At 45.9% G+C, this 19,632-nt stretch overlaps 1 protein-coding gene across 2 annotated transcripts in view; it reads right to left on the bottom strand.

The window, feature by feature from the left end:
- The window catches only part of ARHGEF12 (Rho guanine nucleotide exchange factor 12), a 69,815-nt gene that overhangs the window by 27,902 nt on the left and 22,281 nt on the right, over nucleotides 1–19,632 (bottom strand). The window contains exons 2-10 of one of the 2 annotated variants that reach the window (XM_042034005.1): nucleotides 11,520–11,543; nucleotides 10,711–10,799; nucleotides 9,194–9,250; nucleotides 3,182–3,280; nucleotides 2,450–2,499; nucleotides 1,648–1,705; nucleotides 850–1,028; nucleotides 399–476; nucleotides 111–230 (exon numbers count right to left, since the gene is read on the bottom strand). In XM_042034005.1, coding sequence (XP_041889939.1) covers nucleotides 111–230; nucleotides 399–476; nucleotides 850–1,028; nucleotides 1,648–1,705; nucleotides 2,450–2,499; nucleotides 3,182–3,280; nucleotides 9,194–9,250; nucleotides 10,711–10,799; nucleotides 11,520–11,543 — 754 coding nt within the window. The remainder of the gene's footprint in view (nucleotides 1–110; nucleotides 231–398; nucleotides 477–849; nucleotides 1,029–1,647; nucleotides 1,706–2,449; nucleotides 2,500–3,181; nucleotides 3,281–9,193; nucleotides 9,251–10,710; nucleotides 10,800–11,519; nucleotides 11,544–19,632) is intronic. The other variant, XM_042034006.1, reaches the window with a different exon arrangement.

Genomic DNA, 19,632 nt, shown 5'->3' with positions numbered 1-19,632 from the left:
CATCTCTAGAGGGTGCAGCCTGCCTGTCCGAGCACAGGGAACTGCAGCTTGCCCAGAGCACCATCAGCACCCCAGAATTGTCCCCAGAGCAGCCTGGCACCCTGTTGTACCTGAGAGCAGCCCGTGGCCTTGGACAGCTGCTCCTGCAGCTGAGGAATGTGTTTCTTTGCCTCCTGGATCTCCTTGAGCAGGCAGGTGGAGGAGGTTCGGCCGTACTCCTCCTGGAGGAACTGAAACAGAATTGTGTGGCTGTTTTAAATGATCACCAGCACATCTGCACGCTCAAGGAGCTGCTACAGAATGTGTGTTTTACACAGCTCTGCTAATAAATTGTGATTCAACAAGCCCTCTTTGCATCGCTTCCCCCGCCTTCTCTCCAACCTGCACAACTCCAGTACCTGCAGCCTCTCCTGCTCCTTCTGGAGCATCTTCCTCAGAATCTCCACCTTCTGGTTGTGGACAATGTTATTTTCCTCCTAGGAAATACAGAGAGATGAAGGGTTGGGGTATTTCTGGTGGAGCTGAGCAGATAAGGAAAATAGACATGCACATTTTTCACCTACTTCCTAAGCATGGGCTCTGAAAAGCCCGATGAGAAACAACTCACATTTCCAACCCTATGCTAGGCATTCTGTCTTAATTTTGAACATAGCTATCAACACTTTAAAAACCTGTATTTCTACTATCTCAAACAGAACTAGACATTTTTAGTTACACAATGCTTTTTCAGAAGTGAACAAATACCCACTGACAGGACAAATATTCCACTGCCAATTTGAAGTGCGAAAAAGTTCAGGCCAAAATCACCCGACTCCATTTCTCCCTTGGAAACAGAGCTTTAAGCCTTACCCCCATGAGCACTGGGCTGGTGATCCTTTCTGCATTCCCTGACGTGCCAGGCGAGTGGGGGGATGTCATGATGGGAGACATATGCCCAAAAGCTGCCAGATCCACGTCGGAATCCGCCAAGGGAATCTGGGGCGACCCTGGAGGGCGCCCCTGGACAGTGAGAGCTACATAGGAACCCGCTGTGGGGACACAAGGACAGGCACAGGTCACACACACGGGGACATTTCCATGGTTCTCTGGTTTCCCTCACTGGCATTTCACCCTGCAGACACAATTCACACCATTCCTCCTCCAAACCAATGAACCTGAGAGCACTGCTTGGTTTAGAAATCTGTTCAAATTTCAGATGTTCCAAAAACCTTCATGAGAATCATCCCTTACAAATGCAAGCAATCCGATTTCCAGCCCAGCACGTTACATTTACAGCGCACACACACAAAATAAACCATCACCACTTCCTTCTTTGTAGCAGAAAATCCACCAGGAACGTATTTCCTGTAGTGCTCTGCAATGTACACATCAAGTGCCTGCCCAGCTGTGGTAGTTCAGGTGGAAACAAAAGATGGGAAAGCACCCAGGCAAGGCTTGGTGGTAATTCAAACATTAAGTCAAGGAGAAACTACAGGGGAATGTATCAGCTTGAATTCAGGATGTCAAAATAACCCCAATTTCACTTCTCTGTTCCACACACTCCCTTTATCTGTCAGCACTGACCTCACCCTTGCCACTCGAGCGGGCCCTCGGAATGATGCCTGCCATGCCTTAGAGGTGACAGAAGAGCCACCTGCCTTTACTTACACTTGATCAGCTTGACCACCTCCAAATGGTTCGAGTGTGTTACGAGAGTCCCGTTCACCTGGGCAGGGAGAGGGGAAAATTCAGTGTTTAACTCCTGATTTCCAAGCAGTTCCACACATTCCACAGCAGGCACCGGGAGGAGGAGCAGCATTTTCTTCTCCCCCATCTCCGTTACTGCGTCTTTCAAGACATTACCAGATAAATAATTTATCCTTCTAACAGTTTATCTCGGTGAGCAGAGCTCTGCAGAAAGAAAACTGTGCACACATCACCAAAAAGAACCCAAGGAGGCAGGGAAAGGAAAAAAAAAAAAAAAGCAATCCATCTCTGCCTGGGCAGAAAAACAACAGGGTAGCTAATTTAATTCATTAATTTCAATGCCTGGTTGAAATCCCAGCTCCATCTGTGTCAGGAACTGCTGTAGCATTTTGCAGCAATAGTTTACACAGTCTTTTAAGTTACTGATTTGATTTCTTACTCGCTTGGGACTAAAAAAGAACATGGATGTGGGGGCAGTTAGGGGGAAAACAATAGTTCAGGCAGGCTATTTATGTACATACAGGTCATTATTAACAACTCTCTTTTCCTTTTCTTCCCTGCCATTTCTGGTTTTATTGTATTAGTGATACTCAAACCTGGCAGGATGCTGAACTTGGCCATAAAATCCTGAGATGAGGAACACTGAAACTTAGACCATTCCTAATGCCAACACCACAGCAGATACATCAATGACTTTTTTTTTCAGGGAAAGAGCTCATTTAAGACAAAGGACCCACTTCTCTCACAATTTAAATGCTCTTACCTTGATAATTCTATCACCCGTCTGCACTCCAGCCCGCATGGCTGCTCCATCTGGAGGGGCAAGAAATCATTTAGTTCCCGTTTCAATACAATCATTTCTAGCAAAAATGGTTTTAAGACTTCTGTAAAACATGCAAAATACTCCTGCACTCAGCCAGACTTCCTCTATCAGTAAAATCTCTGAGTATCAAGTCTAGAGCAGTTTTGCTTTCACCTGGCACTGGATACGCCAGGCCACAATCCCACCACGTGCCAAGGACTCACTTCCTCCCCCTGGGATGCAGGACGTCAGCTCCAAATCCACCAGATCACAGAAGGAACCAGCTTGGAAAAGACCTTTGAGATCACCAAGTCCAACCTATGACTTAACACCACCCCATGAACTGAACCATGGGACTGAGTGCCACATCCAGGGATGGGGACTCCACCACCTCCCTGGGCAGGTGATTCCAGTGGCCAATCACTTTTCCAGGGACGAGTTTTTTCCTGATGTCTAACCTAACCTTTCCCTGGCACAGCTTCAGAGTGTCCCCTCTCGTTCTGTCAGTGATTGCCTGGGAGAAACTACAGAGGAAAGGATTCACTGCATCCCCACAGCTCAACCCTGTCCTTGCACATCCCTTCCCAAGCTGCAGCCAGCCCGCTTGGGGAGGGCTTTGGGAGCTTTCTGCTCCAGCTCACACATACTTCCAGGATCCCCATGGAAAGCTGGCAGGTGTGAGGGTGTTCTCACCTTCCTTGACGGACTGCACGAAGACGGGGTTGTCCCCGCTGACCGTCAGCCCAAAGCCGTTCTCATCCCGCTGGATCACCACACACCTCTGCACCAGGCCTGAGGACACAGGGGAGAGGGCAGCAAGGAGAGGAGGAGAGGAACACAAAGAGACACAAGGCAGGTGTCAGTCCGAATCCTTATCTCCCAGATAATCACAGAGTACTCAGTGGAATGGGGACAACACAGCACAGGGGAAATATAGGAGAGACAGGGCAGCAGGCCAGAAATGGAGAGGGATGTCAAGACAGGTCAAGCTTATTGCTCCAGCTACACAAAATGGAGGAATCTCACAGCAGAGATGCAGACAGCTCCGGCACATCAGAGACAACCTGAGGGAAAAGCAGGGTTTAAAGAAGAGCAGCAGTACCCACACCGATGAGCAGAATTTCCCTTTGTCTGCATTAATAGTTCAGAGGGCTGTCAGGTACCACTGCACCACCAAAAACCCCTCACAGCTTCTACAAGCTGCTCTGAAAGAGAAGCACAAATCCCTCAGAATAATACGAGGGGGTTGGACTAAAACGGATCTGTTGATCAGGAAAATTCTCCCAATTCTCAGCCAAAATCTCCTCCTGGGGCACCTTCTGCTCCAGGTGAAATATTGCACAGAGCCAGAACAGCAGAGGTGAACAAGTACAAGCCACACTCAACTGCCCTGAACAGGGCTTCTGAAATAAACAGCAGTTCAGGGCCAAAATCCCAGGAGATGAATCTGCCCCTCCTTTAACCTGCTGCGAGACATCAAAGGCAACTTGTTTTGTTTCCTGGTGCACTCAGTATAATGTGAGCACAAATGCTGGTGCAGAGATAAATTCATTTAGTAGGGGAAGCGTTTGGACCAGGTGGGAAGATGGGGATATCTTTTGTTCACCTGGAAATGAAATAAGGGAAAGACAAAACAAAAGCCAGCAGCAGCCCTGGCATACTCCTTGCCAAGCACTTTCCTAGGAGCAGCTGCAAAAAGCCTCCCACAAGGGAGCCCTCATCCTGAAACGTCACTTCAGGAACTCTGTAAAATGCTCCCCCAATGTTATTTTATTTACATCACCCTTCCTTCTAACAGCTTGCTTTGCTTTTCCATTTCTAAAAGCACAGCAGGCAAAATTCCTACACTGGCACCTTGAGAAAGAAATCAGAGCTCTCCCAAATGAGATTCCAAAACTGCAGCAGTTTTGTTTGGTATGGAGGGAACACGGGGAACTGGGAAGATGCTGTCCCAGCCAGACTGGCTTTTCTGGAATGAGTTTTAAGGGATGCATGGTAACAGAGCAGGGAGTCATTCCCGTGTCTCACACTGCTCCCAAACCACCATGGCTCCTTTCACTTCTCTGGAGCAGCTCCCCATGGAAATGAGGAGCCTCAAGAGCAAACACTGCCTGCCCAGTCAGTCCTGTTCTCCTCCAGTGTGGCACAGATGAAAATGGGTGTGGGAGCAGTGGAAAAAGTATTCCAGGCCTTCTGCAGCACTGTCACATCCCAGTAATTCCCCTCCTGCCAACAAAGCAGGGCAAAGCATGGGATACCTCGTGCTCTGCAGGGCTGGGGAAGCGATGGAAAGGATCCCCCCACCTTTCACCCCCTCTGCACAGGGATGAGTGAAGGAACATGCCTCTCCCTCGTGCACCTCCCCTTCTTTTATATGACCAAGCTTCTTGAAGCCTCACTTCCCAAGAATGATGCCTGGGGCTGGGGTGTGGGAACTGGTGCTCTTTCAGAGAAACAGCTCCTTTCCAGCTCCCTGCCAGCCCCACAGGTTGGATGAGTAAGGCACTAAACTCAGCTTTTGACTCACGAGGACTGTCCTGGTTTAAAGACACAGCAGAGCCCTGAGTCTGCTCTGCCATTGGATTTCTCTTTCTCCAGAAGCAATAATCCTTGGATCTACTGATAAACTTCCTCCTTGGGTGAGCCAGATGCCAAAGCAGTGCCAGTGCAACATAAACTGAGCGGGCAGAATATAATTTAATTTAATTCAAGTTTATTCAAGTTAAACTCTCACTCCACAAGGCTCAATTTCACCCAAGAATTTAAATTTAGAATGGAGAGACAGCTGAAATTAGGACAACTTGACCCAAAATTAGTCCATAATTGCTTTTTCCTGTACTTGTTTCCTTCAGATAAGGAGCAAACACTTAACCCTTCCCCTAATCCAATATAAAAGGCTGGAATGAGGCGTAGGAGATACCATGCATGACTGAGACACAATTTATAGTGATTTTAATGAAGTTATCTTAAAGTTTCTTGGAGATAAGTGTGACCTGCAGGACTAGATCAGCTCTGATAGCACTCCCTGCCTGAACCACCCTTCACGTGCTCTCTTCTACTCTGCTCACTTTCAAATATCTCACCGTGATATTTCACTTTTTCCAGCTGAAACTTGGTAAGTATTACAAACTCAACAGAATTCATCACTGACAGTACTCAAAATCGAATCAATAATCATGTTAATTCTCATTTTTGCTTTCCCTTAACAGTATCTTCATGTTATGAAGTGAGTTATCACTTAACTATGCTTTAAATCTCTGTGTCTTCAGTGGATTCATAAAATTCTGGAGGAAAACAATAATAAATCTTTCTCTTTTTTGTCCCCATGGAGATGAAAACTGCCCCAAACTCACTGGTGTAGCCTCAAGCCAGGAGCACAACAAAGCAGCCAAAGGTGTGCTGGAGTTACAGAGGTTAAAATTAAAAGTGAAAGCAGAGAGAAGAATGAAAGCTGAGAGGAGGGGCTCCTCAATAGGTGGCACTCGTCCCTCTCCCTTCTCCAGCCCTGCTCCAAGAGCGCCTTTGGGATGGTGGAAAGGCAAAGCCTGAACTTCTCAAGGTCACTGACACCCCATGGCCAAAATAATTCTCTCAAACAGCCTGGCCAGACACATCTGGGCTGTCCAACAGCTGCTCTGGGAGATCGCTTTTATTTGTCTCCTCTGTACATCCTACTTGGAAGTTATTTAACGAAACAGGGAATTTCTTTAGCAACAAACAGGGCAGGGGGTTCACTCTAAAAACCCGACTGAGAAAATGGAGACACCAGGATGGATGGGGCTGGGAGCAACCTGGGCCAGTGGAAGGTGTCCCTGCTCATGGAATGGTTGGAAAAAGAGCATTTTTAAGGATTCTTCCAACCCAAACCAGCCTGGGATTCCATGGGACATGAATTCCATCTCCCAAGTCTGCAGGACATGGCCTGGGAGCTGAGATTTGGGAACTAAAACCTCCCCTGGGGGCATGAGGCCACCATAGGAAAATGCAGTTTAACAGAGGGATTTGAAATGAATCATTCCATAAACAAAAAGCCAAACTCCTCAGGGGTTTGAGAGGGGACAAATGTTTCACTTCATTTGGGAAGCTTTCTGTCTATAAATTATTGTCAGAAATGCTGCTCCACAAAGAGAAATAGAACTTTTATGAAGGCAAATTTCTCTGAAAAAATGGTGGCCACAACATGAAAATGCAAAGCTGATTAAGAACTGCAAAAAAAAACCCCAAAACCCAGGGAGAATAAGTTTCAATTAAAAACCATCTCAAATTTCAAAACAAAATCCAAAAACTTATCACAAAGTTGGAGAAAATCTGTGAAAGAGTTTGTGTCAAGTCCAGGCTGATATTTAGGCCAGAAATTGATGACTGCTAAATAGAAAGATCTTTGGGGACCAACCAAGTTGTGAGGAAAGGGAAAGAGAAACTGATACCTTAGCTACCACCTTGAAAGGTAATTTTAGCTTTAAGTTCATTTAAGAGATGAAAATTCTACTTTAAGAAAAACATATTAAATACCATGAGAGATTATGGCACTAATTAGCAAATTACAGCATAACAAACTACACTCAAGTGTCTCTCCTGACCATCTCAATTTTGTTGAACAGATAAACACGGGAGGGTTGGATTTAAGAATGAAAGTATCTCACTGAGAGCTTCATGTCACCATAAATTAACTTCTGTACATTAGAACAATTTCCCTCCCTGACCACTCTGCCCCTCCAAGCCACTCACACACTTGCAGAAATTCTGGCTCCTTAATTCAAAATTTCAAGAGGTGAGAACAAACACCCAGCAAAGCCACACCTCCTTTCCCTGTTGTCATTCCAGCCTTCCCCATTATTCCCTTTCCAGAGGCCAGCCACCATCCAGTCAGCAGCGAGGAAAATATCAGTACAGTATTTCTACTTGTAGGGTTTGGAATAGTTTGGTCCCTTCCAAAGCAAACAGCAGAGTTCCGCACACATTCCAGAGAAACCTGGGAAAAGCAGACAAAAGGCAGGGCAAGGCCCAACAGAGCTGAGGCTGCTGCAAAGGAAGGATGAGTGGAAGCTGCTCCCACGGATCCTGGACACGGGGACAGCATCTGCAGGAAGCCTGGGGGAAGTCACAGCTTACGTCAGGAAGTTGTGTTTGGTTCTGGCACACAGGGAAAGCCAGGCCACTGCCCGGGCTGGGGCAGAGGGATCACCACGGAGATGTTCCAGCAAAGGCAGCAAATGCTTCCTGTCATTAACCCACAGCACCGGGCAGAAAGGAGCCCAGGGTGGTTTGGTTATCCTGACTAACCTGGCAGGGGAGCAACAAGGCTTCAACACCAGAAAATCATCCCCAAATCCCTGCTGTTCCAGCCCTTTCCCTGCTCATTCCCTGGGAGGGTGGCAGGAAGAATGACAAGCTGCAGCAAGCCAGCTCTCTCTGAGACAGGTTTCCATCAAGGCACCCTCCAAAGCTGTTTACAGCTCTGAAGGAACACTCTCACACCCTCAGGAACATGACTATCATGTTACTTTTCTTTAAAAAAAAAAAAAGTGTGTGATTCAAAATTCCAGGGGAAGTGAAGAGATCTCACAGAAAGAACAGGACACACCTCCCTGAACTGCACCAGCTTTTCCTAACATGCCTATGTTGGTTTAAACTCTTCAGGGTTGGTGTTGTTTGGTTAGTTTTTAGTGTTTCTTGCTCTGACAGCCTCATTTTGTATTCCAGAGGTGGGTTAAGAAGCTGGAGCACAGCCATGAACACCTGGCAGTTTATTCCAGTGGAATGATAAAAGCTGATGATTCTGGAAGAGTCACTGCATCCAAAATCCTACAGCAGCAGCAATTTTCTGAACAAATTAAAATCAGAAAGTGTCACAGACTGTTTTAAACATGAATTAAAAACAAAAAAACCACCACCGAAACAAGAAAGGAAGAGAGCAACCCATGGCTGGAGTTAAGACATGCACACCTGGAAATAAGAAATGCAGCCAGATTCAGCCCAAGTCCAAGGGGCTGGAGATGCTGACAGGATCCAAAAAAACAACTTGTGAGAACTCATTCCCTTCTAAATTCTAAGGTATGAATGCAAATATCTACAGCGACCGGAAATGGAATAAGTCATTACAGGATGGGGAGTGCCACAGCCCAAGACTGACACATCTGGGAAAGCTGAGGGAGCAAACAGGCCCCTCATGGGGAAGGGACAACGCCAGGATGTGTGGGGATATTCCCATCCCAAACTCGTTATGTGCCATTTATTCCAGCCTCCAAGCCCAGGAGTGCAGGGCCACTCACTCCCTCTGAGACAGAGAATGGGGAAATTCACATCCTTACGTTCATTTAAATTATTTACAGATACATTTCTCCATTTCTGTTCAAAGGAACTGACAGAGACAACCTACAAATAATGCAGGAAGATGCATTTCTTGCTCCAACCTCCACGGTGAGAAGATGGCACAGACTTTCCTACAAGCACAAACCCCTCGGGAGCTGTGCCCTCACTGCCAGGAGTACCCAGTGACACCAGGAGGGCACTCCCAACTCTCCACAGGTGCCAGATCAAACCTTTTCCAGCCACTACCACGCTACAAGCTGAGAACTGAAGCAGGATTGAAGGGCAGTCCCTGCTGCAGAGCCAACCATGCGGATCAGGGAAGGGGGAAAAGCCTGGGATGCACAGACAGGAAAAGCAGGAGCTGCCCAGGGGGAGGCTGCAGCTTTGGCTTACCATACGTCTCGGATCTACTCTCCTCAGAACTAGACTTTGTCTTCTTGGAGGAGCTATCTGCACGAGAGCAGGAGAAAAGGAGAGAGAGATATAGAAAATATGGAGACTAAACATGAGAAAAAAAAAACCAAAAAAAAAACAAACAAACAAACCAAACTTCATGAAAAACACAGACTTGGATTTATTGGGTTAAATCGTGCAAAACACAAATAAGATGTGAACAAAACATAGGTGGAACACTTGGAATAAGGGGTGAATAATACACGGAGACACAGGTAACAGCACACAGAATCTGTTACAGGAGCTAGGACACAACCAAAGGAGCTCTCTGCAGTAACTACAGATAAAAAACCAGCCCAAGCACAGAGATTCTGGCAATGTTGCTCCCCAGAGTAAACAACCAGCACAGGCACAGCAGTTCAGCATCCTGAATTCACCCCTCGAAAAGAAAAGGATTTTCTGAAGGCTGCACTGCAGAGCTCCCCTATCAAATCCCAAGCCAGGTAATAGCTCTCAACATTGGAGTGACTTTCTGCAAATTAAGATTAGAGGATTCCTGAAGTTTGTTTCTGGAGAAACTAAATTCCTTCTACAAAACGAGTTCACAGCCTGAGACCTCCCCCGACCTGAAATGACTTTACATTACCTCTCCCAAATGGCAAACAAAAAAAAGGTGAGCACTAAATCAGGTTTTTTTTCCCCTTACAGGATGTCTTTAACTGGCATTTAAAGCCCATTTTCATTTATTTTGTGCACACTAGAAGGACTCATGCAGCCAGTGGCAGAAACCATGACCAGGGTGGTTTATAAACATCAGCCTTGTGCACAAAAAACCCCACATCCTGCAAATTGTGCCACCCTTCCATTCACCTCCCCTGTGTTCCCCAAGCCCCAAGGAAAAGCCTGAATGCACAGACAGGAAAAATGCACCTTGCATGGGGCCAGGGGGCTCAGACAGGAGCAGGTATTTCATGACCAGGCACTGGGTGAGTGTTTCAGAGAGAATAAGAATCCTGTGTTCACCCTCATTTCCCTAATTGAACCTTTGGGAAGGCTAAATAAAAGCAGGATAGCAAATCCTTTAAAATGAGGTGTTCATCTTCAAATGCGTCACGTTGGGAAGCACAAATTCACTTTGCAAGTGGCAGAGAGGGATCAAAATGCACCAAAGAGCAAAACAAACCTCCAAAAACTAAAAACCCCAACAGGGCAACCCAGTGCTGGCTGAGCCAACCACATCTCCAATTTCAGACTTCACTAAAGAACTCCTCACAGCTAATTACAGCCTTTGCCTCCTGACTTTCCTGAAAGTGAAAGTTGTTATAATTATTTACTGATACACTAATCCAGGTTGATTATGAAGGTGTTAAAAATCAAGCCCACATTCATTTCAATGCCCACATTGCCTCTGCAGAACAACACAGCTCTGAAAACCACATTTATGGCACATTAAAATCATTTTTATTCTGCTTCCCAGTGCTTTTGCTGGGGTTTTTTCTCGAATTTTAGGATTTTACCTGTGGGATCAAAGTCGTGGGTGCCGCTGCAGCGTTCAACCTTCTGCTTCTTGTCAGCTGGAGACTCTCTGCTCAGAATGCTGCCATGTCTGGGGCACAGAAAAGCACAAAATCCTCACTGCAGAGCCCACAGGAGCTGCCTGACTGCTCAGAAAAAACCTCACCCAGCTCTGCCTGCTCACCAGAAATTCAGATTGAAATGTAGGCATCGAGTTCGCTTAAAAAATTTATTCCCAGGCTGAATTCAAAGGGGAAAATGATCTCCCTTGCAATCTCTGGGAGCGTATCCAAGGTTCCAGGAACAGTCTTGGTAACCTCCAGAATTGGTAACAGCAAGTGCATTCTCTTTATCAGTCAGCATCAGCCCGTATTTTATTTTAAAAGCGAAATAAATTTAATGGAAAAAACCCTCCTGAAATCTTAACTCTCCCAGCAAAGTTGAAATATCTCAGCATGCCAAAATTAAAGATTCAGAATAGCCCCAGAAGGGAAGCACCTGTACATGATGTACCAACAGTGTCCCTTCCCTGACCATCTCAAATCTCAGGTAAGATGAGCCCCCAGCCATGTAACAGAATGCAAACATTCACCCTATGCCAAGGACACCACCAACAAATCTATTTTTGGCACCTTATCCCCATCTGGATATTGATTTCCTCACATCTGTAATGGGTACTACAAGCTGTGTTTGTGTATTTATATTTTTTTATAAACTTTTAAAAGCATTCCCCCTGCAAAAATGCTGCAGCATCACTGACAATAAAAAAATACATAATTTACAATAAAAAAAACAATTTTCAGGAACTCACCTCGAAGGTTTTTTGAGAGGAAACCTGAAAAGAAAAAAGAACAGAAGTTTAATGTATGTTTTTCAGTATTAAGTTTGATATCACCATTAATGCTTAAATACCAACAGTTATTTTACACTTCTGTGATACCTTCACAATCTCTATTTTCATGGAACTCCACGAACTTGCCATCTTTGAGACAAGTGCAACAAAGCTGAAATTGTATTACCTATTCCAAGTAGCATTACACATACAGATAACAAAAGCAACAAAGTTGAAAGGAGAAAAAAGTCTGTTTGTGTTTGTAACTGAGGAAAACGTGGGATTTACGAATCCAAGATTTTTTTTCCCTTCAATTACTGCCAGGACGAGGTGGTGCCATCCAGCTCGAGGCACCAAAACTTCTGCTCTCAAAAAACACAACTATTTCCTTCTCCATTCTTCAGCTCCATTCCTACTCGTTTTGTGTTTTAGATCCTTCATCTGGAAGGCAAAACACACCTCTAGAGCTGTGCAAGGAAAGACCAGGTAACCTAAATCACTTTTTGTTCTAAATGAAGGCTCTACAGGTGTTTTATAGCTGATAATTTCCCCCTCTATATACAACAGTCATTCTTAATGCATTTTCTCCTATTTATATACATTTTTCCAAGAAGTGCCAGGGTGAGGGATTAGAGGGAAGAAATTCAAGCCCACACAATTCTAACACCACAGACGTTACCAGGGCAATAAATGACCATTTCGTAATTTCATTTGATGTTTTTAGTTTAAACAGACCAGTCTGGTAACGATCAACAGTCCCACGGGAAGTCTGGATTAGAACAGGACAACACGAGAGGGACAAGGAGCAGCTCCAAAGTCAGGCTCAGCTCAAAGTTTGGAGCCAAGGGGGTTTGGAATCTTCTCCCAGGCAATGAGTGAAAGAACGTGAGGGAACGGCCTCAGGCTGTACCAGGGGAGGGCTGGACAGCAGGAGGAGCTTCTCCATGAAAAGGGTGGTCAGACACGGGAAGGGGCTGCCCAGGGAGGTTTGGAGCCCCCATCCCTGCAGGTGTGCAGGGAACACGTGGATGTGGCGTTTCTGTGACTCTGAGCTGAGCCATGGCCCCATCCCAGAAACTGGTCCAGCATGCAGAACCAAACCATTCTCCCAGCGCTTTCCATCCAAGATTCCTTGTGGCACCACAAAACTGCCCCAAATGCTCCTCTTGTCACCTACTCCCCTCTTCTTTCCTCGATAACTCCACCTCAAGTGGCCCAGGCAGGAAAAGCCCAGTCCTAAAGCTCCAGTAATTCCCTCCCCATTACCTGAAAACCGTAACTAGCTGCACAGAGCCAGCCTAATGCCTCTCTTGGAGCAAGAGCTGTGCCATCAAGTGTGGATACACCCAAAACTGGCCAGCTCCCACATGCCAATCCCCTGTGCAAACATGCACTAATATGGAACTCCGAACGAGCATCTGATGACACATTAGGCAAGGGAAATTAAAATGTTGTCTGCCTGTTCCTGAAAATAATTATACACAGCAAGACACTTGCCATCTTTCAGATAACAGCATCGAATTTAGCTGAACTGCAACAGCAGCTTCCAAACTAAGGGGGTAGATAGGGCCCTGTGATTGCATAAACAGCAGAAAGTTAATTCATTGAAGGCAAGAGGTGGCAGTCCTCTTTCTTCCAGCCCCCAAGAGCTCTGTTTTAATCTGAGAGGTCTGAGAAATCCACTCTGATTCAAATAAGAAACATCCCCTCCTCATTCAGCTCTACCTGCAAAGCCACATCTCTTCAGCATCCCATCCTCCCACTTACACATTTCAGCCACTGATGGAGGACTTGGTGCAGGACAGACAGCTTGAATCCCAAAGCAAAGCAAACAAAAGTCATCTCAGGCCAATCTAACCCTGCCTGAACCCTGAGCAGTCAACAGATGCAGCAGCAATCAAGTGTTTCATTGAAAAGCAGAAAACAAGAAAAAAAAAAGGAAGCCAGGGAAAGACAGGAAAAGATGCTTAGGATGAATTACACCCCATTTTATTATCTGATGCATTTGAACTTTTGAGCTGCATAAAAAGCCCTACCACCACTGATAAGTATTTTAATGAAGCATTTCAGTGACAAACTTAATCCTATAGAGGTTCTTATCAGCAGCCAGAACTGCAGGCTCTGCTCCTGCAGCAACAGGCAGAGTTTGTGGACAACACAAAGTGAGCTCACTGTTGTATCTTTTGGGCTGGTTCAGAGCTCTTTATTATCTCTGAAACACAAACGTCCTATTTTCCAGGTCCAGAAGTTGTGTAAAACTTTTCTGCTTATTATACCTAGGCTGGTGATTAATTATTTAGGAAGGAACTTTAAAGTTTTTGTAAATAAAGCAGCACTGAAATCACTGGAATTTTTTCAGTGCTTTGACGTTACCGGTGAATTTCAAGTTCCTGTGGGGTGGGAGCCAAAATCCCCTTGTTCCCAATCCATAGCTGTGCTCACAGCTGGATGGTACAAAGGGTCAGGATCCAGCTGGCTCTGGAGAATTCTCCTCCCTGGGAAGAGACCCCAGCCCAGGGCTGTGTCCCCCATCCCATGCAGCCGTGCGGGGAGCAGTTCTGGGAAGCGCTGGAGCCCCTTGGCCACCTGCCAGCATCCCGAGTTTCCTTCTTTTCCCAAGAAGCAGAGAAGGAGGCAGGGACAGGGTGGGAGCAGGGGAGGAGGCAGCAGGGCACCCCAGCAAAGCCTCTGCGTGCTGCACATCCACCACTCCACACCCTCTCCTGCCTTGCCTTTGCTTCACAGGTACTCCCTAAAATCAACGGAGTAAGAAAGGGATGGGCTTTGTCCAGCCACGCTGAAGGTGAAGCTCTCCAGCCCCTCCAAAAAAACCTCCCCTCCTGAATCTGCAATCATTCCTGGGCACCGAGTTATGAAATCACAGAAATCTGAGGTGGAAGAGTCAGCTGGGCTGAGGCTACAACACCGACCCTTGCTGGGAGCATGCAGTACCACATTCTGCCTCTCCTCCCAGCTCCCTGCCTGAACACCACCTGGAGAACATTCCTCATTTCCCAAACGCTGTGTCACTACAGCAGGAAGCAGAGCAAAAGTGGATAAAATCCCATCAAAGGTCACAGAGGAGCTCTCGTGAGTTTATCTGTGTTTCAGGGCAACTGATCTTCACTTGCAAATATTCTTACATTTGAAAGCAGCCCTGAAAATCCCCTCCCCATGTTACGGCACCCAGCACAACATAATTCAAATTAAAATATATTTCACCTCCTACTGTAAACAGCAGCAAGAAGGCAGAGCAGGGTGTGGTGAACAGCTGGAGCCTTAATTCCAAATGGAGCTGGCAAGTTTAGGCTCCACGATAAAAACCCTGTAGACATTTTGTCTGATAACTGATGAACATCAGCACATTTTCAAACGAGTTGTTCCACTCTCCCAAATACCAGCACCAATTAAAAGCTAAGTCAGATTTTGTTTTTAAAATGCTGGGTCCGAATAATTTAAAAGTCATTTAAATGCATCAAATTACTAAAAGTGTGTCTTCTTAGTCATGCTGCACTAGGAAAATCTAAGTGAGGAAAATACACCTACCAATAGTTACACCGCAGATTAAACATTACATTTCAGGTTAGCTCACACATAGGCACCACCAGAGCCTAATAACCACCTCGAAGCCAGGCAGAAAAAGGTAATTTTAAGACTTAATGTGTCAAAAAACATGAGAGCAGGAAGGATTCCCGGCTTCCAGCAGTACAAAGCATTCCATTCTAGCCCGGGAGGTTGAAAATATAGCTGACCATAAATAGCACAGCATCCAGATAACCATGTGGGGGGTTTTTTCCTCCCTTACTAAAATATTACCAGAATTCAAGTATCTGTTATCTCAAAAGCTGATCAAAGAGAAAAATATTTAGATTCAGACAAGGGCCTCAACCTTGGAAATATTTATTCACGTGCCTAACTTTAGTTCCAGGACTGCTCACATGCCTGAAATGAAGCTTGTGTGTGTTTGCACCGTGCAAGGAGAAATTACTCCAACTTGTGCCCAGATGAGTAAGAAATGTTGTGAAACCCATGCAGGAGAGAACAGCCAAAAACTGCTTGCTTGACAGAACTCATCTTTAATTAGGAGATGAACAGTTGCAATAGAAGCTGCTTCAGTGCTTTATTAGTTTCATTTAAAGATGATGTTGCTTGTTGCAGAAAAACCCTCGGAATGAATTCTAACTCTGAAAGAAAAGCAGCAAGCACAGCTGATCATGCCAAATTCAGGAGAGAGGAGAAATACTCCAGGGTTGATCATTTTCATTGTCTTTTTCATACATTTAGAAAGAGAAGAGGGAAACCAGAGGTTAACTCCAAGTCCCCCCAATAAAAACCCTAAACTATGGCTTTTTAAAATCTCATCCTAATTCAGGAGGTTTCCACCAAGCCACGAGTCAATGAGAAGCCTCTGGCCAGCACCAGCTCCACAGATTTTGGTGAAAAGTGAACTTAGCTCACTTGGAATTCCAGAAAGGTTTGGGTTGGAAGGACCTTCGAGCTCATCCTGCCATGGGCAGGGACACCTTCCACTATCCCAGGTTGCTCCAAACCCCATCCAACCTGGCCTTGGACACTCCCAGGGATGGGGGTTCAAGATTTCGGAAAGGCTGAGCTGGATTGTGCTCTCCTCTCGTTCATACATCCCCAAACAGATCCTGAAAAAACCAAAGTCTGTTCCTGGGTGACAGGTAAAAATCACTGAACAGTTTCAGGACTATTCCTAGCGCACCCAGCTCCTTTAATACCTATTAAACTTCATTTTCAACACCCTGATTGGACCTCACCGACAGCACTCAGAGAAATGCTTCATTTTCTATCTAAATCTAGGAGGTTTAAAGTGCCCTGAAAGCACAGTAAGCATTGTCATAAATGCTATTCTGCAGATAATTCCCAGAATTTCACCTTGGAAGAGACAGAATGAAAGAAAAACACGGCAGGGAGTTTGTTTTCCAGGGTTGCAGAGGCACAGATCCACCAGAGCAGGTTCTTAAAAGCCCTGACAAAGGCATTAGGGGAGAGTGCTGACACGAAGTGGCACCCGCACGACCTTTCCACGGAGCTAAAGGCAGTTTTGTGTCCCAAGGAAAAGGGCACAGGGCAGTGGGAGAGCCAAAGGAGCTGAGGAGATAACAACTGACAGGCAGATCCAGGGAAAACACGGATGCAGCAAGCGGGCAACTTTTGGCAAGCAGGAGAAAACGCAGCCACCAACTGCAGCTGGAAGCACACCAGGCAGTCTGGGACAGCCCTGATCCAACACATCCAGTCCATTCACCTCGGCATTAACCCACGGAAAGAGCAGCTTTCTGCTGGGTCATCTTTTCCATGGATCGAAGTACAGAAGCTCAGGAAACCACCGCGGTTTTTTCCTAAATAAAAAACCCCCAAAACCACTGCATACCGATGTCAACAGATTGGACCCACGGAGCAGGGGAACGGGGATCCAAATGGGGAGGATTCCTGGGAACTGTCAGAGCCTATGGATGGATCTCAGGGACTTGGGCAAGGAGGCAGAAGGGAGGGAGGCACTGCAAGCTCCATGTTATTTCTGTGGGAGTCCGAGGCAGGCAGCACAGCTGACGCAGTGACTCATGGAGGAATCCTTCCTGGCATTATTAACCTTGCCCTGCTGACAGCTCCGTGAACAGGCATCACTGCCTTTGGAGAAGGAACACGGGAAATTTAGGCAAGTGACCAGAGAGCCCACACGGCCAGTATGTTCTGTGTCAAACCCCCCTGAACATCCCCAGCAGCCTCAGTGTTGCATTTGCCTTAATAAAGCATCAGGAAATGCCTCCCATTCAATATTTTATCATTTTTCAAGCCACTAATGTCTCTATCCATAACCAGAATATGCCATTCAATTTTCCTTTCAGGAGAGAAAGTGCAGAGTAGCCAACAGAGCCCATCAGCATATTTCCTGATGGCTCAGGATATGGATCGATGCAAGGGACTGGTGCTATGGCAACCAACGTGCTGAGCAAAACACTTAAAACTAGGTTAAGATGAATTTGATAAAAATCAAAGTCTGGAAGGCTGGCAAGTTCCATCTGTAAGATGGGGAGGGTCAGGGCTCCAAGAGGAAGGTATTTCTACAGAAAAAGAAAATTCCACTTGTGCCTTGCCTTCACAGGATGCTTCCTCATTGAGCTTTAAAAAATTAAATACCTATATACAGATTTCTTTCTCATTCTTGTGGTTGGCTCTGGGTGAGGGCTTCATCAAGAGGGGTGAAGAGAAGGTGGCGGCATGAGAAGGGAGCAAGAAAAGAGGAAAAAAAAAACCCCAGCTTAAATTATGAAAGAAAAGCAGAATGCAAAGATAAATCTGCTCCATAAAACAAACAGCAAGAATTTGGAGATTTGCCTCCACACATGGAATTTCCTGATGATACAGGAATGTATCATCATAGTATGTCCTGTAAAAATGACAAGCAGGGTACTCTGAGTTTACTACAGCCAGCTGTAGCTCTTTCCTCAGCGTCCTTCCCCGTAAAACCCTGAGATGGGAAGGGTTTCAGTCTCTCCATGAACAGCACCATTCGGAAAAGGGAGAAGAAAAGCATCTCCAGCGACGTTTCATCCACAGTTCAGTCATTCAGCCCCAGCCCAAGCAAGTGCCTCAGCTATTTTCCATGACACAAGCACTTGGATTTTTCCAAGAGCTGATGTCAGGGCTTTTCATGGAGAAAGAGCTGCATTTACTGGGCAGGCAAGGAAGGAGGGCTTCCCCAGCAGCTATTCTCAATGTGGCCTTTGTGCTGCTCTGCTGCTCAGGCCAGGACCCTGCAAGAACTTTTAGTCCCCGCAGAAACTCTCCAAAGGGGAGGGGACAGAGACATTTTCAGCAGCCAGTGCTGTTCTTCCACTCCTGACTGACTTCCAAGGCTCAGCTTCCAAGCAGCAGCTTTCCCTCTCCAGGCCCTGAAGTTGTCACACAAGGCCATTTATTGTTTAATAGCCCTACAGCAGGGTGGAAGCAGCCAAACAAATGAAAACTGGGGAGGGGGCTCTGGAGGGAACATAAATAAACCAGGTTGCTCATGTTTCCTTAATGCTGCCTTTAGATTCAGCCTAAAAGCAAGATTTGAGTAACAGGGATGAGGTTTGGCCACTGAATGTAGCTCAGAGCAAGCACAAACCCCGCTCAGAAATTGGTGGGGAACAGAGGTTGCCAAATCCCAGGCGATTTCCTACTGGTTTCCCAACGTGACTGGTTACAAATTACTGAACCTCTCCATTTTCACCTCTGGGAAAGAAAAATTGACAGCTTTGAAATGGAAAAAAAATTAAACACCACAAATGCTGAAAGAGGCCAAGTGCTTTTCTAAAAAGAGTTCCAGAAAATGTTATCATCACAAAAATTTACACAGAACGAGCGCCCAGCAGACAAGAAACATTCACGATTTGTTCCTCTGCAACCTTTTACTGCATGACCCATTTAACACAAGTGGCCAGGTACAGGAGAAAGGTCAAGCTTGTGACTTCAAAAGTTATGAGTTTTCTCACTCATTTATTTATTTTGAAGTAGGCCATAGACAAATATTCCCAGGCCTTGAGAGCTCAAGCTTCCCTGAAGCAAGAAAAAGCTGAAATATGCAGTTTGGCCATACTAGAAGAGCCCCAGAATACCCCATTTTTTCCGTATTTTCACATCATCTTTGCATCCTGAGCTCCAGCTGTTTGGAAGAAGGGAAGGAAGAGGGGTAGAGCACGTTTGTTGTGATTCATTCCACCAGCTTTCACTTCTGAAAAGTCCTTTTAAACCCCTTTGCCCACAGCCTGAAAGAATCAAATCAAGCACCAGGGTTTCTTGCGCAGACAGGGCGTGGAGTCCAAATTAACCTGCCCTCCCTAAACTGCAGCTAATTACGGGGAAATGAAATGTTTGCTTTGCTTGCCAATAATTGCAATGCGGAGCTGGCTCGGTGGCAGCAGCACCGCTCCTCCTCCACAGCGTCTGCAACAGCTTTCCAGTGAAATGCCCCCCAAAAAAAAAAAATCAAAGGAACAAGACAATTTTCTTTTCCTAAGCAGACCAGAGAGACCCACAGCTGTGGAGTGCCGCGGGATTTGCTTTCACCTGGCACACA

The sequence above is a fragment of the Corvus kubaryi genome, unplaced genomic scaffold (assembly GCF_017639235.1).
Source record: "Corvus kubaryi isolate FWS band 111438036 unplaced genomic scaffold, C.kubaryi_AGA036_p1.0 37367, whole genome shotgun sequence".
In the NCBI taxonomy this organism is placed as follows: Eukaryota; Metazoa; Chordata; class Aves; order Passeriformes; family Corvidae; genus Corvus; species Corvus kubaryi.
Note: the sequence above shows the minus strand (reverse complement) of the source record. Positions and strands in the feature narration are given on the sequence as shown.